The sequence below is a fragment of the Typopeltis vanoorti genome, chromosome 6 (assembly GCF_054136105.1).
Source record: "Typopeltis vanoorti isolate ZY-2024b chromosome 6, IOZ_Tvanoo_1.0, whole genome shotgun sequence".
Classification (NCBI taxonomy): domain Eukaryota; kingdom Metazoa; phylum Arthropoda; class Arachnida; order Uropygi; family Thelyphonidae; genus Typopeltis; species Typopeltis vanoorti.
In genome coordinates, this window is record NC_143554.1 from 146,801,808 (window position 1) to 146,824,584 (window position 22,777).

The window sequence follows — 22,777 nt, forward strand, 5'->3', positions numbered from 1 at the left end:
AATATTTCACAGGTGTCGCTTCACTCTACTGTAAACAGAAATGTGAATTTTGTGCTCCTTGATATTTTGAGGTGACCTTCGAAGTGAACGGACGTGACGTTCCTTTCCTGCCGGACAGTGGCTTCTCAAGGATATAAGGACTTGGAGACAACTAATTTCAGGTATGACTTACTGATTTTCATTCTATTTACAATTCATTGTTTTAAAATTCTTTCAATATAAGACTGTCACTATCAAATTAAAAATATTGCTGTCAAAATGTAGGGAATACTTATGCAGATGCAGTGATAAGAAGCGTGCTATTAATGGTAACTACTTTCATGTGTAACGACAACTTGCAGTTGGATTGGTCCCGGTTATCTGAGTGCAATGAATACATGGAAAGCGAAATCCCTAAAAGTGACGAATCAGTGGGGCTTTGTAGCTCATGCAGAAAACGAACAAAACTAGCAAAGCAGATTAAGACCCAAACCAGTGCCAATAAATCACTGAATAAAGCAGACCAATCCAAAATACCCGATCTAACAGATTTATTCTCCTATAGAATTAAACATAATGCGATCCCTTCTTGGAGAACTCAGGCAATCAATAGAAAAAGAAATTGAAACACTAAAAGATATATGCAGCATGCATAAGCAAGAAATAAAAGATCAGTTTGACTTATTTTTTTTAAATTTAATATTGTTAGAGTGCAAGAAGTCCTAAATTCTGTGAAAGAAGTGAAAGAAAATATAAAATCACTTACGGAAACAATTCCAGCCGAAGAAAAGTTCACACCGCATATATCCTAGTCTATCTCTCGTCGCAACAGGCTAAAGAAAGATTAATTAAAAGTAGCCAAAAAATACGATTAACAACACTGAATACATGTTGTTCCTCGAAGGAAAGTCCTGGATATCTTGAACGATTATCTAACACCATACTAAAGAAATCTGTTGTATATTTACAAGAAAGAAAAACCAGACAAGAAGTACAAATACTCAAAAATATACAAGAAGAAAACTGATCCATCACGAAAAGTCGCCATCACTAATGAAAATGAACTGAAAAAATTGTAAAAAAATTCTTTACTTTTCAATACAAAATTCTTCACAACTGTCAATGAATGAAAAATTGGTGATATCATAGAAGACCAGTAAACCCCATTGTTTTATGTTTTTCTTAACTGTAAAAAGAAATTCAAGTATTCAAATGGATAAACTATGTTATATATTAATATACATACAGTTAAAATATATTGCCTATTATTCAACCTTTGAACCTTTTAACAACATTAAGCAGTCTATAATTTAAGGAGATACAAACATTAACATCCTAACCACCAAATCAGCATTACTGCCGCTTATTTAGATATATTATTCAAGTTTGGCTTAACAGCAACCATTTTATCTCATGCTAGATGGGAAATGATAAACGAAAACACAAGAATCCCGTGTAGACCATATTGAAGTTCAGACTTTTATCCGCAACTATTAACGCAAAACTAGCAGACCATACATCATTACACATCCCAGTTGTGGAGAAACAAACTCCAACTTCTTTCTGATCAAACTTTAAATAGACAATGATCGAGCAAAGACCCACAGCAACCTATAATGCAGCGCGATGATACGGAAGTTAAAGATTACACGGAAATTAAAGTTTAGAATGGCACCAGATAATAAATCTAAATAATGAGAGATTAAAATGCAAGTTTTTTACCTGGACAGCAATAAAGGAATCATTGAATAAAATATGAACTCCTCTGCTTCAACGACTGCTATCCAGGACTTTGCCAAATAGCGCTTAAGAAAGAAGCAATTAGCGTAAAAAATTTAATAATACAATCACGGAACAAATTACAAATTTAAGGTCAACTATATCTAGTCATATATAAACAAACACCGACACAATTCAGACACAACAAATAAGACTCTTAGATTCCCCTCAGATAATATAAAAAGATTTGGCTACGGTGATCTCGAAAATCATTTTTAAAACATTCCATGGATATTATCAAATACGATCTCGAGATATCAACCCCCTACTACGCAGTATCGCCAATCATTACGAAAATGTTATACTTAATATTTCAAAAATGTAAAATACAACCAGATCTAAAAACAGCAGTGATAATTCAACTACATAAAAAAGGAAAGTTCGATGAAATTAACAATTACAGGCCTATATACACGCTGTCAGTAATAGAAAACATCATTGAAAGAATAGTGGATGAAAAAATATCAAAATATCTAGAAAAATTTGAAATAATATTTAACACTCAATACCGATATCGAGTTCCATTTTAAGTTCCATATTACTTAACGAGAGGGTTTGCTCTCTGTTAAGGTTTCTACCTGATCTCTGAGGAGAATCAACCAGTTCGAAACAGCTGTCAGGTCAGTGAAACCTTATCAAAATAGATCAATAAAAGGCGAATATATAGACGCTTGGACGGCACCTATGTCTTCTATGTGGTCCATACTAAGGCAACTCGTGAATGCCGGGGTATGTATTCCCGTAAGCTCTCTGGTTAATTTACCTTACGAAAATTTCGCAGTTTCTACATTCGGCTTTGAAATAATAATGGATCTATTATTCACTTGATTTATATAATTTTTCATCGCCGAACTGAAGCCTTAGCCTTTTGGCTCTTTATTTTAGTAAATAATAATCATAAGTGTAAATTTAGGTGCTAATAAATTTTTAACGCTGGAATGAATTCAGTGGAATGGTTAATGGGTGCTGAAATAATTTGAAAAGGAGGCCATGTCTTTTTTCCTCCAGAGCATGTGCTGGATTATCTAATCCAATGAGTCACACGCTGCGCTCGGTGCTGTGGCTTTGTGACATATCATAGATGTTACTTAAAAAAAATCAACAATAATAAAACGTAGCTGAATGCATACACAGATGCGATTTATGCCATTTTAGTCTAATGAAATGCTGTTCGGTCTAAATTACTTGAATCTTTTATAAGCACTTTTCGGTTATTAACAGCGTGCTGGATGCTACATGTTACGATTTAGTTAATTTTTGAAATCTTGGTGTAAACAATAAGCCAACTTGTAATTTATGAACAAGACTGCTGGCCAGGCCATTTATGATTCCATTTGAAGATTTGCAGTTGGGAGGTAAGAAAATTTTAACGAGGGCATGAAAAAAAAAATAATAATAACGAAACCTACAGTGGGAAAGTCCATTTACCGTAGTTAAGGCAAGTCATAACTACTGAATAAGGTAAATGATAATACACATCGATATTTTTAAATCCATCAATTTTAAATTGCTAAGTTAAGAGAACGCTGAAAACTATGTAAGAAGAACAAAACGAAAGGTTCAATACACTGTTTCGTGTCACTTAATGTTTCAAATAGAATAAAGAGAAGTCTTTCTCCTCTCCTCAGTAGTTTATTGGAGTTATACGCATGGCAACAATTCAAATGCACATTCATGTCTACAGTAGTTGAAATATTTATTCTCCTGTTGAATTTTTACAAATTAACGAAACATGAGCATTAAAATAGCAACTTTTTTTATGGATATTGTGGTTTAATCTGCAATATGTTGTATTAAATCATTTGCATACCATTGTTTTTGTTTGTTTGTTTTTCACGAAACCAATACTACAAACATAATAGAAAAGTAGTGAACATCACTTCTTTATATAAAAAAGAAAATAAATGTATTAAAATCAGAGTATTAGAAAACAATTTCTCTCATAATTTCTGTTCATTACAAATACATTCAATTTTTAGTGTGTGTGTGTGTAGATTGACTATGAAATGCATTTATTTTTTCCTTTTGTACAGATCCATACTCCATGAGAAATGAATGCTGAAATAAAGAAAATTTTCCCCACACCAATAAAAAATATTCAGGAAATCTGAAATAAGGTTTGACTAACAGAAGCAATTATTTGAACTAAAGGAAGTACTGTACTGTTAAATTAGCCACCATTATTTCCACTAAAAATCCTATAAAGAAGTGAGTTGAAATTAGTAATTTTTCCAAAGAAAAGGGCAGTAGACAATTGATTTGAGGGATTAAAAACAGAGAACAGTCAGAAGGAAGATAACAAATTACTGGTACTCTAATGAGAGAAAAGTTTTTAAAAAGAAACTGAATGAAGAATACTTGGTGCATTGTAAAAATTTTAACAGATATTGAATGTGCGCAACTTGTTTGAGAAATTAACAGAATTCTTCAGTTGAAAGAAATTTTAGCAAGCAAGAGATCATAAAACACACTTAACAAATCATTCAAATAATGTCTCGTCTGCTTCTGTGGGATATCGGTGATAAGTAATTTTCTTAAACAAAATATTTTATCGAACATTTTTGTACTCAATCAGTAGAATCCCTTCGAGTGTAATACTTATAACAAATTTTAATCTGGATATCAAAAACAACCCTTAAGAATTCATTCAAATCAGAATTGATTCCAGGGTCCATCTGAGAAACAAATTGTTTGACATCAGAAAACATATTTAAGTTTTTAAAACAACTGAGCGAAGTACTTTTCTCACAGGAAGTCGTCCAATGGATACAAGAATACAGGCTAAGAAAGACCACTTTATGTGCACTGTCTGTGACAAAATATTTTTTCAATCGGAAGTACTTAACACACACATAAGATTTCATACTAATGAAAAATCATTCGAGTGTAGTATGTGTGGGAAGATATTTAAGAAGGCATTATATCTTAAGGAACACTTGAGAATTCATTCTAATGAAAGAGAATATAATTGTACATTCTGTCAAAAGAAATTTTCTCAGTCAGGAAATCTTAAAAGACACATAAGAATTCACACTAATGAGAAACCTTTCGAATGTACTATCTGTCATAAGAAATTTTCTGAGTCAGGTTCTCTAAAAACACACTTAAGATTGCACACTAATGAAAAACTATTCGACTGTAGTATGTGCGGGAAGAAATTTAACACAGCATCATATCTTAAGCAGCACTTCAGAATTCATTCTAATGAAAGACCATATACTTGTACATTCTGTGAAAAGAAATTTTCTCAGTCAGGAAGTCTTAAAATTCACATAAGAATTCACACTAATGAGAAACCTTTCGAATGTACTATCTGTGATCAGAAATTTTCTACTTCAGGTTCTCTAAAAGCACACTTAAGAGTTCACACTAATGAGAAACCTTTCGAATGTACTATCTGTCATAAGAAATTTTCTGAGTCAGGTTCTCTAAAAACACACTTAAGATTGCACACTAATGAAAAACTATTCAACTGTAGTGTGTGCGGGAAGAAATTTAACACAGCATCACATCTTAAGCAACACTTCAGAATTCATTCTAATGAAAGACCATATACTTGTACATTCTGTGAAAAGAAATTTTCTCAGTCAGGAACTCTTAAAAGACACATAAGAATTCACACTAATGAGAAACCTTTTCAATGTCCAATGTGTGAAAAGAAATTTTCTGTTTTAGGAAATCTTAAAATTCACATAAGAATTCACACCAATGAGAAACCTTTCGAATGTACTATCTGTGATAAGAAATTTTATGATTCAGGTTCTCTAAAAATACACTTAAAAATTCACACTAATGAGAAACCTTTCGAATGTAGTATCTGTCATAAGAAATTTTCTAATTCAAGTTCTTTAAAAACACACTTAAGATTGCACACTAATGAAAAACCATTCGACTGTAGTATATGCGGGAAGAAATTTATCACAGCATCACATCTTAAGGGACACTTGAGAATTCATTCTAATGAAAGACCATATACTTGTACATTCTTTCAAAAGAAATTTTCGCAGTCAGGACCTCATAAAAGACACATATGAATTCACACTAATGAGAAACCTTTCCAGTGTTCAATTTGTGAAAAGAAATTTTCTCAATCATTTCAGCTTAAAAGACATTTAAAATTCATAACTGATTATCCAATCGAATGTACTACCTAGAAAAAGAAAATTTCTAATTCAGGAGATTTAATAAACCAAACTAATGAAAGAACTTCGAAGTACAATCCGACAAAAGAAATTTTCTTTTAAGGAATATTTAAAAGAACACTTCAGATTCATAATAATAGGACACAATTCAACTGCATCAACTTCTTACCACGGAAAGATCATAAAAGACAATTAAAAGAAACACTGATGTGTCTGTTGTAACCAGAAATTTCGCAGTATGGAATTTCGAAAATATTTTAATCTTTAAATATATTTTAAATGTTACTTAATTTCATCTTTATTCTCATGGAATAAGAGGTCCTAATCCTCATACGTTGTATAGGGAACACTCTAACTCTTAGAAATTCGGCTAACCTTGTCCAAATGCTCTCTCTACAGTGGAAACTATGGCATAACATCTTGCCAACTCCTAAGCTCTACAAATTTCAGCTAAGAGAAACGGATCTGTGTGTATTCTGTGACGTTTCAGGTACCTTGGAACACACATATCTAACCTGTCCCGCAAACAAAGTGATAATCACCTAATGCCCTGAATATTGCCTCTAGCACTTGTAACTACGCACACAGCCAAGAAGACTACTGGAATTTAGTCTACACAGAAGAAAACAGACACAGAACATGCAATTTCCTCTTCATCTATCTACAGCTTCTACCTAAAACAGACAAGAGATAACCAGCACCCATCCATCACTGAAACTGCACAAACCCTCATGTACATCCTCCGTCGGAAACTAAAAAGCAGGCTTTTATTGGAACGTGAGTACTTCAAAGAAACAAGAACTGTCGCGAAATTCATAGAGGAGTGGAATCCAACTCGTACTCTCTTCTGGAATGACGATGACAATACGCTTCATCTGAAAGATAACCCAGACTGAAACTGAACTGTAAATTTTGAATTCATTTATTGCATTCTCTATTTATTGCATATACCTGAAAGGAAAATGTTTCTATCTCTGTAATATATATATACTTATAATATGTAAATAGTCCTTGTTACCTATCGTCTAATGTATATTTTAACAAGTTAAATAAAATAAAAAATTAAAGCAAATATCTATCTATCTATCTATGTTTACTTTACGCCGAGAGAATTATAGGAAAGTAAATATAAAGAATAATCATTGCTAAGTATTGTACATGATTAATATTTGTAGATCGTCAAAAATTGCAGATAATCATTTGTACATAATTGATATCTGTACCAATTTTAAAACTACGTGTGCTTGACTAAACAGATCATTATTGAATTTTTATCATTTAAATTTAAACAAAATATTGCTAAAAAGAAATAAAAAATTACATTTCAATGTTGTGTTGTTAATTGTTTCTTAATCATAAATAATAACAATATTTAAGTCTCAGTGGTAAAGTATGAAACCCTCTCCTTGAAAATAGCAATGATAAATGGCACACTTAAGTATTCCGAAGCTAATGATGTCAAAAGAAGGTCAAATTAGGTTTCCGGATTGGTATCTATGATGTGAAAAGTACAAAGGTTAACCAAACTATTAATTTGTCCGATTTCCCACTTTTCATATTTGTAGTAGACTTGCTTAGATATTCTCAAACAACCAAATTATTATTTATATAATTCCTATCCTATGAGTGACACAGGTGTTTATTGTAGTCCGATATTGCTTGCAATAAAATCTCTTCACTTTTTTTTACCTCTGGTTTCAGATTTTCTTGCACCCTTTTTCTGGCTGTCTTCTTTCTGATCTCTTGGATTTGTTATCCTTGTATGGTGGTTTATGTAAAGAAATAATCCAATCTCTGAAGGCCAATCTGGAAGAAAAGGTGAAGTATTTGCTGCAAGCTATGCCTTGAAGGATATTGTTCATCTAGAAGCCATAAATCACTTGAAGTACTCCAACGTTCTTCAACTCCACAAATCCAACCTTTTCTAGATCTCTTAAACAGATTTCGTTAAACAGATTAAAGTTCGGCGAGTCCAAGCGTAAGCAAATACCTGGATAGTGCAACACCTGACCCATTTGGTAGTGCAACACTGAGGCAACTCATAGTAAGGGTGGAGCAAGATCCGATCACTATTCTTGGTATTTATCCATAATATAAAACCCAGCTCCTAGGAGCTGTATTACTGTTCTACATTATGAGAGAAGGTCAACTATCCAGACCGGTTTCATCCTTTATTGAGGTCTCATCAGTGAGTAAGAATGGGAGTTCATGTCTCTCATCATCGGCCTTTGGAGTATAAAGAGTGCTGAGGGTCAACAGGTAGTAAGATGGGAAGAGAACGAAAGGTAGAGTATGATAGTAAGAGATAATAAAGAGGTCTCAGTCAACCTGTTTAGCTATGTAACCAAGAGATTGTGGCTAAATGGTCCGTACATTTCATCTCTTCTTACCTGTTCTGAAAAAAAAAACTTTAAACATACTTTACCTTACCCCATAGCTTAAACTAGATTTAACCAGGTGTCTGAAGATGTCATGTCTTAACACTTATTGCTCTATATAAAAAAAAGCCATTTCTTGGGCTAGAAACTTTGGCAGATAGAAATAGAGCCCGCTTACGACTCTTGCATAGATTACGCTTTCGTCCCGTATCTGGGACTTTTTCAGCACTTTCCAGATGTGATACTTGATCACGTCGATCAGACAAATTATGAATTTTTGGATTTTTCTGACCGGAGGGGGGAATTGCAGATGTACGACCTCCTCCAGTGTCAGTATTGGGATTCCCAACACTACTTAGTCTTTACCAGACACGTTGGGCGCGGGGACAAAAGTAAAAGAAGTGTCCTACCGTTTCAACGCTGTGACAGACGTCACAGAAGGGGTCTCACAGACTTGGTCTATAACGGGACATGATCAGTTTCACAGGGAGTTGTCCGTAGGCTATTCGTCATGCTAAATCCCTGTGAAACGGCTGTCCCCAGCTATTCCTGATGTTTTGGAATAGGATTTCCATACTTGTATCTAAATTTGGCTTATCACATCTGGAAAGCTGGAAAAATTCCCAGTATGTTGCTTGTGATTTTAATTTTAATATATCTATTCCCTCTGTTTTAAATTTTTTGATGTGTTTACTAAGTGAATAATACCATTTATGCACAACCTCCGCGCAGGGGCCAGCATGACCCGTGATCCCGAAGTAGGGAGGGAAATGTCCTAGGAAGTATTTAATTAAGTTGCCCGAAATATGGTTAGACTTTAAAGCTTTCCGTATGGTTTTAAGAGTATTTGCTTAAAGTAAACATTTTAAACTGGGAAATGAGAATCCTCCTTGAATGCTTTTTATTTTTAGATAGTCTTTCCTGACTTCGTGTTTTCTATTATTCCAGAAAAATTCTATCAATGGTTTGTAAAGCTGTTTTTCTTCTATTCCCTTAACATCAGTAATATTAATTGTATGCATGTACATTGGCGTAATAATGGTTTTGATAATTATTGCTCTTCCGTAAAATGAGAAATAGTTGGGTTTAAACGGTTTTAGTTTTTCCGCCCAGGATTACAGTAGTTTTGAGACGGGCAGTACTGGAGTCGCGGGGAATGGAACGCCAAGTAATGTAAGAGACTGAGTTTGCGGTGTTAAACCATAGGGAAGGCACGTATTATGGAACTTCCAAAAAATTTAATTTTAGTTTTTTAGGGGTTTATGCGGAGACCACTGATTATGCTGAATTTTTGCAAAATGCCGAAATAGATGTAGATGGACTCAGAGTCTCTGAGCATAGCCACTACATCATCGGCATATGCTACAATTTTGCTCTGTCTGGAGACTGGGGGTAACGGGATTCCTCTAATTTCGGGGGTATTATCAATTTTCCGGATAAGGGGTTCCAGCGCTAATGATAAAAGGAGAGAGCTTAGCGGCCAACCCTGCCTTACCCCTTTTTTTTATAAGAATTGGATTCGAGACGAACCCGTTAATAGATATTTGGGTAGAGGCTTCTGCGTACATGTTTTTGATTACGCGCCGAAGCCCAGGTCCCACCCCTATTTTTTGAAGGATGTCCTGCAAGTACGTGTGCCTGACGCTATCGAACGCCTTTTCCAGATCTGTTGAGAGAAGTGCCAGAGGATAGCTTTTGTTTTTGCAAAGACGGATTAGATCTCTTATGAGAAAGAGATTTAGTTCCATCGATCTGCCCGGAACTCCGTAAACTTGAGAGCTCGTTATTACTTTTTCTATACCGCATTTGATGCGGGTACAGATAATTTTGGCGAAGGTTTTATAATCCAAGTTTGTGAGGAAGATCGGTTGCCAGCTGTTTGTTAAAGTTCGATCCCAGTCTTTTTTGGGAAGTAAAACTGTGTAACTTTTAACGAAATCCTAGGGGATAATTCACGAAGTGAAGAAATCGTTAAATAAATTAACTAATATCGGTAAAGCGACTTCCCAGATAGCTCGATAAAACTCAATCTCCAATCCAACTAAGCAGGGGTGTTTTCTTGCCTTCATTGTTTTGGAGGCTGCTTTTATTTCTTTGACCTGTCATGCAGAGCGCTAAGATGATCGGGAAGACATGTAATTTCCACTCGCTAAAGTCATCTGTGCCCTGCTGATCAGAAAAGGCGCCGAGGTAGTGCTGATAGAAATGTCGTAGAATTTCCTGAGATGATTTTAGCATTTGGCCATTCTCTCGGATCTGGCAAACCGTTCGATCGTCATTTGCCGCAACCCGTTGTTGGTTGTAGAATGCGGCGGAAGGTTTTTCCAAATATCTGAGATAGAGTCTCGCTAGAAAATCGAGGTCCTCGACTCTTCTCTGCCGCTCTAGTTGCAGTTCAACTTCTACTTGTCTGATGATATCTCCACAGGGAACTCCGCGACGCTCGTTTATGCGGTACCAACTTAGCTCCCTGTAGAGATCCCTCCGACGTTTTCGTTGTTGTTGGGCCCTTTCGCGCCCACGCGCTTGAAAGAGTTTCTTTACCTGCGACTTGAACTGCTTCCAGGTTTCCCAGTCCCAGCTGATGTCTTTCCATTCATCACAGAAGAGCTGTAGCCTGTTGCTAAATAGACCGGGAAAGGTGGGGGGGGGCGCCCGCCAAGGGCCTCTAGCTGTTTCCATAGCTTCTGGGAGTTTTATTTTTAGTACCACCGTTTTGTGGTCGGTTAGCCTACCGCTCACTGCAGTGTATCGTATCTCTTGAACATACGGCTCTAACTTTTGGGATATGTAAAATCTGTCAAGTCTTGTCGCTATCCAGCTGCGCTACCACGTCGTTTCGACTTTGAGAGGGTTTTGCCGCCTACAAACATCGACAGGATCCAAGTTTACGCAACACCCTTTTAGTGCGGAAAACCCGCCAGTGCCGTTATTGCTGTTCTCACCTGTTTTATCGTAGCGGGTGTCTTCTACACAGTTCCAGTCACCTGCTATGATTAGTTGTTATACTTCCAGAAGGTTCTACTCTCAAGAGCGGAAAAGAAACCATCTCTCGTTGGTTCTGGCAATTCCGCCATCAAAAAGATAAGAATGCCGCCATCAAAAAAAAAAAAAAAAAAAGAAAGCTTTCCCTGCTATACAGTATATAACATATACAACGGGCCAAGGTAGGAACAAAAATATCCGGAATAATAATAATAAAAAAAAATATATATTACCAATCCAGGCAAGATAATTCGTGAAGGGAAACTTCAGGACGATCATGAAGCAGGGTTAGATCTTGAAGTCGAAGCTCTCTTTCACGATCGCGGAAAATTTTCAGACTGGAACTCGAAGGCGAAAGTGAATAGCTAGACCCTGAAATACCCTTCTCTCATAATGTAGAACAGTAATTGTGCTCCTAGGAGCTGGGTTTCACATTATGGGTAAATACCAAGAATAGTGATCGGAGCTCGCTCCTCCCTTATTATGAGTTGCCTCCGTGTTGCATTACCATATGGGTCAGGTGTTGCACTATCCAGGTATTTGCTTACGCTTGGACTTGCCGAAATTTATATAGTTTCTATATTCGGCTTTGAAACAATATGGAATGTAATATCCCTTAACTTAAATAAGTTCATGTCGTCGAATTGAAGCCTTTGGCTCTTCATATAATTAGTAATTTATTAGGACAACTTCTTCGCAATTCTTACAGTAGGGTATTTAAGTTCTGTTCGCTACAAACTTGGTATTATCTAGGTCTACCTACTCACTGATGAGTCCTCAATAAAGGTTGAAACCGGTCTGGTAGTGATCTTCTCTCATAATGTAGAACAGTAATACAGCTCCTAGGAGCTGGGTTTAATATTATGGGTAAATACCAAGAATAGTGATCGGAGCTTGCTCCACCCTTACTATGAGTTGTCACAGTGTTGCACTACCAAATGGGTCAGGTGTTGCACTATCCAGGTATTTGATTACGTTTGGACTCGCCGAACTTTATATAATTTCTATATTCGGCATGAAACTCTTTGAGTTTCTTATTCGGCTTTGAAAAAATATGGGATGTAATATCCCTTAACTTTAATAAGTTCATGTTGCCGAATTGAAGTCTTTGGCTCCTCATATAATTAGTACTATTGTGTTTTATACTAGATCTGTGTATGTAATTTTATCATGTCTCTGTTATATTATATAATTCTTTATTTAAAGTAAAGAGCCAGTAGGCTTCATTTCGGCGATATAAACATTATTTAAATTAAGGGGATATTAAATCCCACATTGCTTTAAAACCGAAAAAGAAACTCAAAGATCGGAATCAAAGAGTTTCATGCCGAATATAGTAACTATAAAAATATCGGCGACTACTAGCGTAAGCTAAAGTACGTAGTCCAAGTACGTAGTACAAACTAGGGGAACTCGCAGCAAAGGTGGAGAAAGTTCTGATCGCTATTCTTAGTATTTTCCATAATGTAAAACCCATCGCCTAGGAGATGTATGATGTCATACATTATGGTGGGAGGTCACTACCCAGACCGGTTTCAGCCTTTTTTGAGGCTTCATCAGTGAATAGCTAGAACAAATAGATACTAAAGGGTATAGCGAAAAGAACTTATGTACCCTGCTATACGAGTTGTCAAAAAGGTGCAACCATTAAGTTACTTAAAGCCAATTGGCTCTTTATATTTAAGTAACTTAAGAAGAAAAGTGAAGAGTTTCTACTTCAACAGACTTCACCTGACAACGAATGTGTGTGTAAAGTTTATGAATTTGCTAAACGTATGGATCTGCATCGAGTGATCTACACATGCTTGGGCCTAATAGACAAGCACACGGAAACAATCATCAAGTCGTCTGATTTCTTGGATTGTAAACTGGACACGCTGAAGTTTATAATGAATAGAATCACACTATCGGTCACTACAGAATATCGCCTGTTCGATGCTGTTTGTAAATGGGGCTTGAACTATCTCGCTAACAAAAATCTGGAGCAAACGCGAGACAATTTAAGAACTGTATTGTGGTCTCTTTTTCCATTCCTTCGTTTTTCTGTGATGTCTGCAAAAGAAATTGTTGATGTAACGGAAACGGAATTGTTTACTTGTGAAGAAATTAATACTGTATTACGCAGAAGCATAAAGAATGACACAACAGTCAAATCTGCATCGCTCATCGGCAGTAACATTAGTTCAACAAGGAAATATTGTATTAGTACTTGTTGTGCTGTGATGGTAATTGATGAACAAAACAGCACTTCGTGGGAATTATCAAAAGCCGAAGTATCTAATGACTCAACTCTACCTACTGACAACAAGATTTCATTTAGAGTAGAAATACTTGGCGACTACCTAATTCTTGTGGAACCTTTTTTAACCGTAGAAGTGATAAATGAATTCAGTACTTATACAAGTACAGAAGTTTGTATGAAATCACTTTCATCCATTAATGCCGAGGAGGTGAGATGCCCATGCACATTTAAAGAGTCTTATCCGAAAACTGTCTATGCTAAGAAAGGAGAAATATTTCAAACGACTTCTTTATTTTCTCAACACTTTAAGAGATCAGTTGATACTTGTAGTATCGAAAAGCATCAGTTTGTTAGGTTTAACTATAAGTTTAGTGTGAGACCAGTCAGTAAATGGATGGTGAAATCGCTTGTATTTAAACTGTACGTCAAATGAATAAGAACTCCTTGATATATTTAAATATTTAAAATTTGCCACTTAATGCTATGGCAAATTGTAATTGTCAATTAAATACACTCTGCATATTTCAATTTCATAATTAAAAATAAATAAAAAATAAATCCACAAATGCGTTTTATTCCCTATATGGTGTAGACGAGGCCATTTTAGCCCTATCTAATTTTTGGAGCTGAGAGGGCATTCAATCTCCATGGGTAGCTAATCACCCAAGACTATTACAAGCATCCGACAGAGGGAGACACGTGTCGTCATGTAGTGGTCCCTACCCATAATACAGTATATTATTTGTCTGAAATAGTGTGAGTTCTGCATTCGATATTCTTGACTTTACAGGATTTATTGTGGTCTTGAGAATAATGAAGTCATCGTTGTTGTTGTTTTTAAACGAATTTCTCTTGCAATGGAAATATATATGTATATATATACAGTATATATACATACAAAAAAAAATAATATATATATATGTTCATTCCTCGAACACCAACACGATATTTTCTTTATCTCTTTATTACTAATAATATGATTCGTAATCAGTTACTCTCTATCTCCCAGCATACCCGGATTTATCATGATGGGGGAAAAGAACACACACATATTATCTAATCGTATTTTAGAAAAAAGCTGCATTGTTCATGTGGTAACGAGAAGGTGAACATTTTAGTCGATTAAGGTAAGGTAGCTTCTGATCTCAGTTATTTTCAATATAATATAATAATATTTTTCACATTTCCAAAGTAATTTAGTTCATTATAGATCCATGCTATTCATTTACAGCGGATTTCAATCAGACTTCTGAATGTTTTTTGAATTACATAAAGAAGTCTGTTCAGAGAAAGTTAAACTTTCAGCGGCAAGCAGGCGTTATTTCAACGCCAGTAGCTTGGAGAAACAAATAAATAAAAAGAAATCTCATCGAGTCAGATATGAATTTCGGATAAGTTTTGAATTTGTGGTTTATTCACGTATTGGTAGTTGAGAGCATATTGAGTAACTGTTTACGTATCATACGTTTAGTAAGAGAAAGAGAGAGAGAGAGGCTAACCCTGTTGGTGTTCAAGTCATGATTTGTTTTTAGACTATAGCGCGTGATCTCAGGGGCGAATATTCAGGGTATACTAAGTGTGCGGTGTTCATCCACCTGTTAGCAATATCACTGATTAATATTTTTGCATTAGTTTATCTTAAAGTCACCCTTAATTATTTCCATATTTAGCGTGATTCCTAAAAGTAAACACAAGATTCCAATGCTTCATGAAGAAGAGACTTTTGGACAAGAGACTGTTGCATCAGATTCGTGTTAATAACTCGGTTGTGCGTTCAAAATACATACACCTTTGTGCCCTTTGAAAAGATATACAGATGCAGCAGTGGGGTAAATTTTTTTTTAGCGTTCTAGTAATTTTAAACCGCTCAGAGGCGTGGCATTGTGAGTTCTTAGACAGCAGCAGCACCTAGGGGCTGTGATTGAATGTTGTGTCAACCAATCCAATTGAACGTTGTCATTTGTCATGAATTACTGTTTTTTTTCTGAGTTTCATCATATAAATACATTTAGTGTGAACTGACGTGGTAGACAAGTTTTTTAAGAGAAGGAATATTGTAGTCAAAGGATGTAAGCCTCATCTCCCTCTTGCAAATTTTACACCTTTGAGTAATTCAAATATGCCGACCAAATATAACATTCTCCTTCATTATTTTTTCCAATATACAGTATGTAAAGCTTCCGTAGCTCAGTGGATATACATGAAGCCTTTTGGTCGGAAAGATCTGAGTTCGATTCCTCTCAGTGAGGTGAGGAACCTTTATCTGGTATCTTTTGACGAAAGGTGGTTTTTCGCTCGGAAACTTGGGTTTTTTGTTCCATAGAATAGGCGAACCGGTCGCGTGAACACACGCATCTACAGATATAGGGGACACACACACACACAAACACCACACACACACACACACACACACAAACACCACACACACACACACACACACACACTGGGTGGGATGAGGCTCATCACGTTATCCTCAAGTTACAGTTGCAGTTGCGAAGTCCAAGTATAGTTGGAAGGTCGTGGACCTGTTAGGTCGTAGGCCGTTAAATGCCTGTTAGGACCACTGGTGATGATGGTGATGAATATAGTGTCTAAAACGAAACACATTGTCCATCACTCTACGCACATTTAATTACAATTAACTGACAAATTAAGTATTCAAAGTTTTCCAACAATTACCTGCATTGAACCAATTAAGATGAACACTGATGTACTCTGCACTTTCAAAACTTTCTTACATAAAAAATTATGCAATCATACGGTGAAACTGATATGAATTTGGTTCCCAAATTTATAGCAGCATGCGGCTCCCAAAATTTTGTTTTAATTAATATTTTTAGTGGAATGGCTCTTTGGTTCAAAATGGTTCTCGACCCCTGTCTTAGAGTATCAAGTCCGGCCGAACCAGTTATGATACTACCATTTCCTACGGGATCAACCTCAATCGCTTCGTGCAGTGTTTGTGGATGAAATCAGATTGGCTGAATGAAAAGATTAATCCTTGAGAGTGGTTTCAGAACTTGTCCTTTTTGAACCACCGAAATAGACTGACTGGAAAATTCCATGACACTGCTTTCTGCTCTTCAACTGGAGTAGTTTTCTAGTTTGTTTTCGTTATCCAAGCAAATCGACATTTTTGCCACTCTTACGAAATACACATGATGCATACATGATTAATTGTGAACATTTTTGGTTTTTGGTCATTGATTTCCAAAACCGACAAATACAAACTGTTTATGCTTTTATACAAGTGTGACTCAAAATATTTTCTAGAATTCCGATACCAATAAGAAAAACCTATTCCTTTGGATTTTATCACCTACGAATTATTATTAGTTTTACCTTTTTTTTTTTAGATAACAGGACATTCCATATTCTTTTAAAAGGATTTATTTTTACTCGACTTCATAACAGCAAGCTCCTGTTTTCACTTTGTTGCGGTAAGTTGAAATTTTCGTCCTTATAACTGAAAATTTTCACGAGACTAAGAAGTTGTGGCGATCATTTCATACGAAGGCATTTTATTAACTCGAACTTTGTAAAACTAATTTGTACAGTCTTATGTCTTAATTTTATTTTGAAATTATGCAATCGTAAACACCCCATGCTCATTCGTATTGGCGAGGAACGTAGGGATTGGATCAAATGATAAGAAAAAATAAGCTATTTTGAAATAGAATTTGTTTTGTTGGCTACATTAAAAAACGTGTGGTGGGAGCACTGAATGTTCTTGTTTTGTTTTATTTACACTTTACAGTTCTCATGCAAGTGAATTATTGATTGTGCTGAGTGATAATTCGTGTTAAAAAAATCGAAAAATGGGAGACTTGTCCTACTTTGAAAGAGGACAAATCGGTGCGCGTTTAGCTGGGACATAATTGACAAAAACTGTCGCATTATTAGAGTTAATCGAGATCGACAGTTTCTATAGTTATGTCAGCATACACTGATCATGAAAATACAAGATCACTGAAGAGAAAAAGTGGGAAAAATCAAATATTACAGAAAGAGATCGTTGGATATTGAGGAGGATTGATTTGAAAAATCACAGAACTACTGCAGCACACGTAACTGCAGACTGAATTTCATCTTGTAGAACCTGATTCCACAAACACTGTCCGACGTCAACTTCAGAAATGCAATATTCATGGTAGAGCTATAATTGCTAAACCTCTGAATACAGAAAAGAATGCTCAGATGTATAAACGATAATGTCACGACAATCCAACCTAAAAATTAAGAAACTGGAAATCAGTGATATGATGATATGGATGAATTGAGTTTGCTCAGATGAATCGACCATCAGGCTCTTTCCTATAGCGAGATGAGAACACCCAAAGAAGCCTACAATTCGAATGCGTGGCTCAAGCAGTAAAGCATCGGGGTCGTTCTGTTATTATCTGTGCAGTAATATCGCGGTGTTCTCTTAGTCCCATTATTACTCTTCATGGCAGAATTACTGCAAGCGATTACTTGGATATTTTGGGTAATCACGTGCATCTCGTGATCCAAACGTTATTTCCAAACAACAATGCAGTATTCCAAGACAACAACGACCTCCCCTCCCTTCAATTCAGACAGCTTGGACTGTCAAGGACAATCCCTGTCCAGAACAATTACCAGATTTGAATATTGTTGAACCACTCTGGTTAATTTTGGAATCTACAATAAGAAACGGATTCTGATTTCGTTCAACATCTTTCAAATAACTTAAGATGTTCTTCAAGAAGAACGGTAAAAAATTCCACTAGAAACTATTCAAAACTTAATTGAGTCCATTTCAAGAAGAATTCAAGCTGTACTGAATTCAAAAGATGGTCCAACACCATATTAATAAAGAACAAGTGTTTCCCTTATTTTGTGTATATCCCAGAAAATACATAAGAACAGTTTCAATATTCCTATAAGATTTGAGTGAAAATTAGTTACAAATTCAATTGATTGCAAAACATAACCTACTTCAATCCCGAGATCAATATTTCAATAGATCTGATTCTCCTCCAAAGAATCACATCTATTGAAATATTAACAATTGTATTCAGACTGACATTGTCATGAAGACAATTGGCCATCTATGATTGGCCATCGGTGACCAATCATAGATGGCTGCCCGAAGACAATCACTAATTATAAGCGTCATACGATGTGAAGAGACGGTTGACCAGCCGCTATCTCGTGGTTCATAATTCTAACACTATATTTTCATTGTCTGAAATAGTGCATGTTCTACTATGGATTTTCTTGAGTTTAATAACTCTAAAACTGGAACCGGGGATGGGCTGAAGATTAAGTTATCTAAAAACGCAGTACTTAGTTGAATTTTTTCATGCCACTTCAGATTGTCCCACAACGAGCAATACAGTTCAACGACCGCCACTAGTTAGCAAATGTTCTTCCCCAGATGTTTTTGGCATAAAATCCGCTGGGAGATTTAATATTTTATGTGCCAGCTGATTTTTATTACATGGTGTGAACTAATGACTTGCATGATAGAGGTTTGAAGGTCTTTGAGAAAGTTCCATATTGAGTCTGTAGAGGTGGGTATCCCGATTATCTGAACTCATTGCTTACCCAAAGTGCTAATAACGATAGGTTTACAGTATTAATTGGGAGAGATCATAAAGGAAAATACAGTTTGGAAAGTTTTCATACTTTGCAATTAATTTTTTCCATAACCGCTCTTACAATATTTCGAACTCTTAATGAATCCTGTACAATGGGAAGGAATCTATGTACCCGTGTAACAAAATTTATGGTTTCAGAATGCAAGACCTACAGAGCAAAGACTGTTGTAGGTTCGATTCTGGACTAGAGGAACTGTTCTAAGATCATGCTTTTTTTACCTGAATGTCAAGTCATTCGATCTTTGACGCAGACAAATAGGACTTCTTCGTCCTGAAACTCGTGAAAATTAACCTCGAAGCTAAATATTTCAAGCAATAATAATTGATAGTGTTTAGGAACTGGAGATGGTTGTAGTTGTCCGCAATGCTATAGCCTGTATAATTCTCATTTTTATTTTATGTTATGAGGTGTAGTATCACTGTCACAGATTTATTAAAACATCGAAATATGACTAACTATTAGGATACCGCGTGTAGTTTATAATATAATGTTTAATTTCTCCTTTAGGTAACCATGGAGACACTGAAAGAAAGAATTCAGCCATTGTTGAAAGATCCACAGTTTTCTGATGTGACTTTCGTAGTTGGTGAAGGGGAACTGAAAGCAGTAACGGAGGCGCACAAGTTACTGCTGGCCATTGCAAGTCCTGTGTTTGCAGCCATGTTTTATGGTCCGTTAAAGGAAGATAAAGAGGTTCTGGTTCCTGACGTCACTCCAGAAGCATTCGAGATTATGCTAACGTGAGTCATTTCATTTAAGTGTTTCATTTTTAGGACATATAAAACAAAAGGTAAATTGTAAATGAATTATGCATAAGTATAGATTCTTATGACATTTTTTTAAATTCTAAAATAAAAAAAAATGATGAAATAGGTGTGCATTCTGCAATAAAATGCACACGTGTTTTATTTATTATTTTGATGGGGGCAATACGACACAGTTTACATCATCATCATCGTGACCGTTTCAAAGATTTTGATCCAGTGGGCCGTTCCGGTCTGAGTTTTTCTTTTCCTTCGTCGTTTTGGACTTCTATGTCTTCCAGGTAGTTTATTCTTTCAATACAATTTGATATTTCAATTCACTTTTTATCGTATTGAGATTTGTCCAAAACGGAGTGTATATTTAGTCGTTTATGTATTTCACAAAGTGTTTAGTTATTTACGTATTTATAAACAAATTTTACAAGTGTCATTTATTATTAATGTTTCTTAATTTCAAAAATCAGGGCAATCATCGCATAATACCACTGATACAGTTTAGAACTGCTGCCATTTACATACGATACGCACAGCGTGAGATTATCTGTCATTGATTTACAACATTTTTACCACTAATTTTCTGTTTTTGTATGGCATGTTCATTATTACATATTCTTAATTTATTCATTATGATTTTTGTTTGTTTTTTTGTTACAGGTATTTGTATACAGACGAGCTTTCAATATCTTCAATCGACACTGCTATGGATGTATATTACGTTGGAGAAAAGTACCAAATACCGCTACTTAAGAAGAAAAGTGAAGAATTTCTACTTCAACAGACTGCACCTGGCAACGAATGTGTTTGTAAAGTTTATGAATTTGCTAAACGTATGGATCTGCATCGAGTGATCTACACATGCTTGGAACTAATTGACAAGAACACGGAAACAATCATCAACTCGTCTGATTTCTTGGATTGTAAACTGGACACGCTGAAGTTTATAATGAATAGAATCACACTATCGGTCACTACAGAATATCGCCTGTTCGATGCTGTTTGTAAATGGGGCTTGAACTATCTCGCTAACAAAAACCTGGAGCAAACGCGAGACAACTTAAGAACTGTATTGTGGACACTTTTTCCATTCCTTCGTTTTTCTGTGATGTCTGCAAAAGAAATTGTTGATGTAACGGAAACGGAATTGTTTACTTGTGAAGAAATTAATCCTGTATTATGCAGAAGCATAAAGAATGACACAACAGTCAAATCTGCATTGCTCATCGGCAGTAACATTAGTTCAACAAGGAAATATTGTATTAGTACTTGTTGTGCTGTGATGGTAATTGATGAACAAAACAGCACTTCGTGGGAATTATCAAAAGCCGAAGTATCTAATGACTCAACTCTGCCTACTGACAACAAGATTTCATTTAGAGTAGAAATACTTGGCGACTACCTAATTCTTGTGGAACCTTTTTTAACCGTAGAAGTGAAAAATGAATTCAGTACTTATACAAGTACAGAAGTTTGTATGAAATCACTTTCATCCATTAATGCCGAGGAGGTGAGAGGCCCATGCACATTTAAAGAGTCTTATCCGAAAACTGTCTATGCTAAGAAAGGAGAAATATTTCAAATGACTGCTTTATTTTCTCAACATTTTAAGAGATCAGTTGATACTTGTAGTATCGAAAAGCATCAGTTTGTTAGGTTTAACTATAAGTTTAGTGTGAGACCAGTCAGTAAATGGATGGTGAAATCGCTTGTATTTAAACTGTACGTCAAATGAATAAGAACTCCTTGATATATAATTGCTATATTTAAAACAGGCTACTTAATGCTATGGCAAATTGTAACTGTCAATTAAATGCACTCTGTATACTTCAATTTCATAATTAAAAATAATAAAAAATAAATCCACAAATGCGTTTTATTCCCTATATGGTGTAGAAGAGGCCGTTTCAGTCCCATCTAATTTTTGGAGCTGAGAGGCATTCAATCTCAACCGGTAGCTAATCACCCAAGACAATTAAAAGCATCCGACAGAGGAAGACATGTGTCGCCATGTAGTGGTCCCTACCCATAATACAGTATATTATTTGTCTGAAATAGTGTGGGTTCTGCATTCGATTTTCTTGACTTTACAGGGTTTATTGTCGTCTTGAGAATAAAGAAGTCCTCCTTGTCGTTTTTAAGCGAATTTCTCTTGCAATGGAAATATATATGTGTTTTTATATATTTATTAATATATTATGTTTACCAAGTAATTTTATAAGCTTGGTTATTTAACTCCTAATCCCAGGTAAGCAAACAGTTAAGTTTGCGCCTGAAACATAGATCAAGTGTTGGTACAACACCAGGGCAACTCATTGTAAAGGTGGGTGAAGTTCTGATCACTATTCTTAGTATTTCCCATAATGTAAAGCACATTTCATTAGAAGATGTATACTGCAATGCATTATGGGTGGGGTCACTACCCAGACCGGTTTCAACCTTTTTTGAGGTCTTCTCAGTAAGTAGCTAGACCCTTAATACCAAGGTTTTTGTAATACAGAGCATTATCAACTTTACCTATACAAATTGCTACAAGGTGTTTTTATTTTTAATAAGAATCTACTAACACTACTTTTATAATGTAATCTACCTTTACGGTGAGTTGCCCTGGTGTTGTACCATCTTTAGACTTGAACTATGTTTCAGGAGCAAACTTAATTGTTTCCTTACTTGGGATTAGGAGTTAAAATAACCAAGTTTATAAAATTACTTGGTAACCCTAATATACAGTATCCCCAAGTTAAAAAATTAATTACACACACACACACACACACACACACACACACACACACACACACACACACACACACACACACACACACACACACACACACACACACACACACACATATATATGTTCATTCCTTGAACAGCAACACAATATTTGCT

General features: G+C 35.5%; 1 protein-coding gene across 3 annotated transcripts; it reads left to right on the forward strand.

Moving 5' to 3' along the window:
* Window positions 1-102: 102 nt before the first annotated feature.
* On the forward strand, window positions 103-21,729 carry LOC150106047 (BTB/POZ domain-containing protein 6-B-like). Of its 3 annotated transcripts, XM_090393788.1 has the most exons (4): window positions 14,617-14,632; window positions 16,862-16,945; window positions 19,638-19,870; window positions 20,549-21,729. In XM_090393788.1, exons 3-4 carry the CDS (start codon window positions 19,644-19,646, stop codon window positions 21,621-21,623), a joined length of 1,302 nt encoding a protein of 433 aa, XP_090249914.1. In that variant the 5' UTR covers window positions 14,617-14,632; window positions 16,862-16,945; window positions 19,638-19,643; the 3' UTR covers window positions 21,624-21,729. The 3 variants fall into 3 exon arrangements, with proteins under 3 accessions (XP_090249916.1, XP_090249917.1, XP_090249914.1); XM_090393790.1 differs by lacking the exons at window positions 14,617-14,632; window positions 16,862-16,945 and adding an exon at window positions 103-161; XM_090393791.1 differs by lacking the exon at window positions 16,862-16,945 and having other exon boundaries at window positions 14,590-14,632.
* The last annotated feature ends 1,048 nt before the right edge of the window (window positions 21,730-22,777 follow it).

Excerpts from the sequence above, each read along its gene's own strand:
- LOC150106047 (XM_090393790.1), top strand. The coding sequence starts at position 19,644 with ATGGAGACACTGAAAGAAAGAATTCAGCCATTGTTGAAAGATCCACAG. Across the intron at positions 19,871-20,548 it reads GCATTCGAGATTATGCTAAC|GTATTTGTATACAGACGAGC; the intron begins GTGAGTCATTTC and ends TTTTTGTTACAG.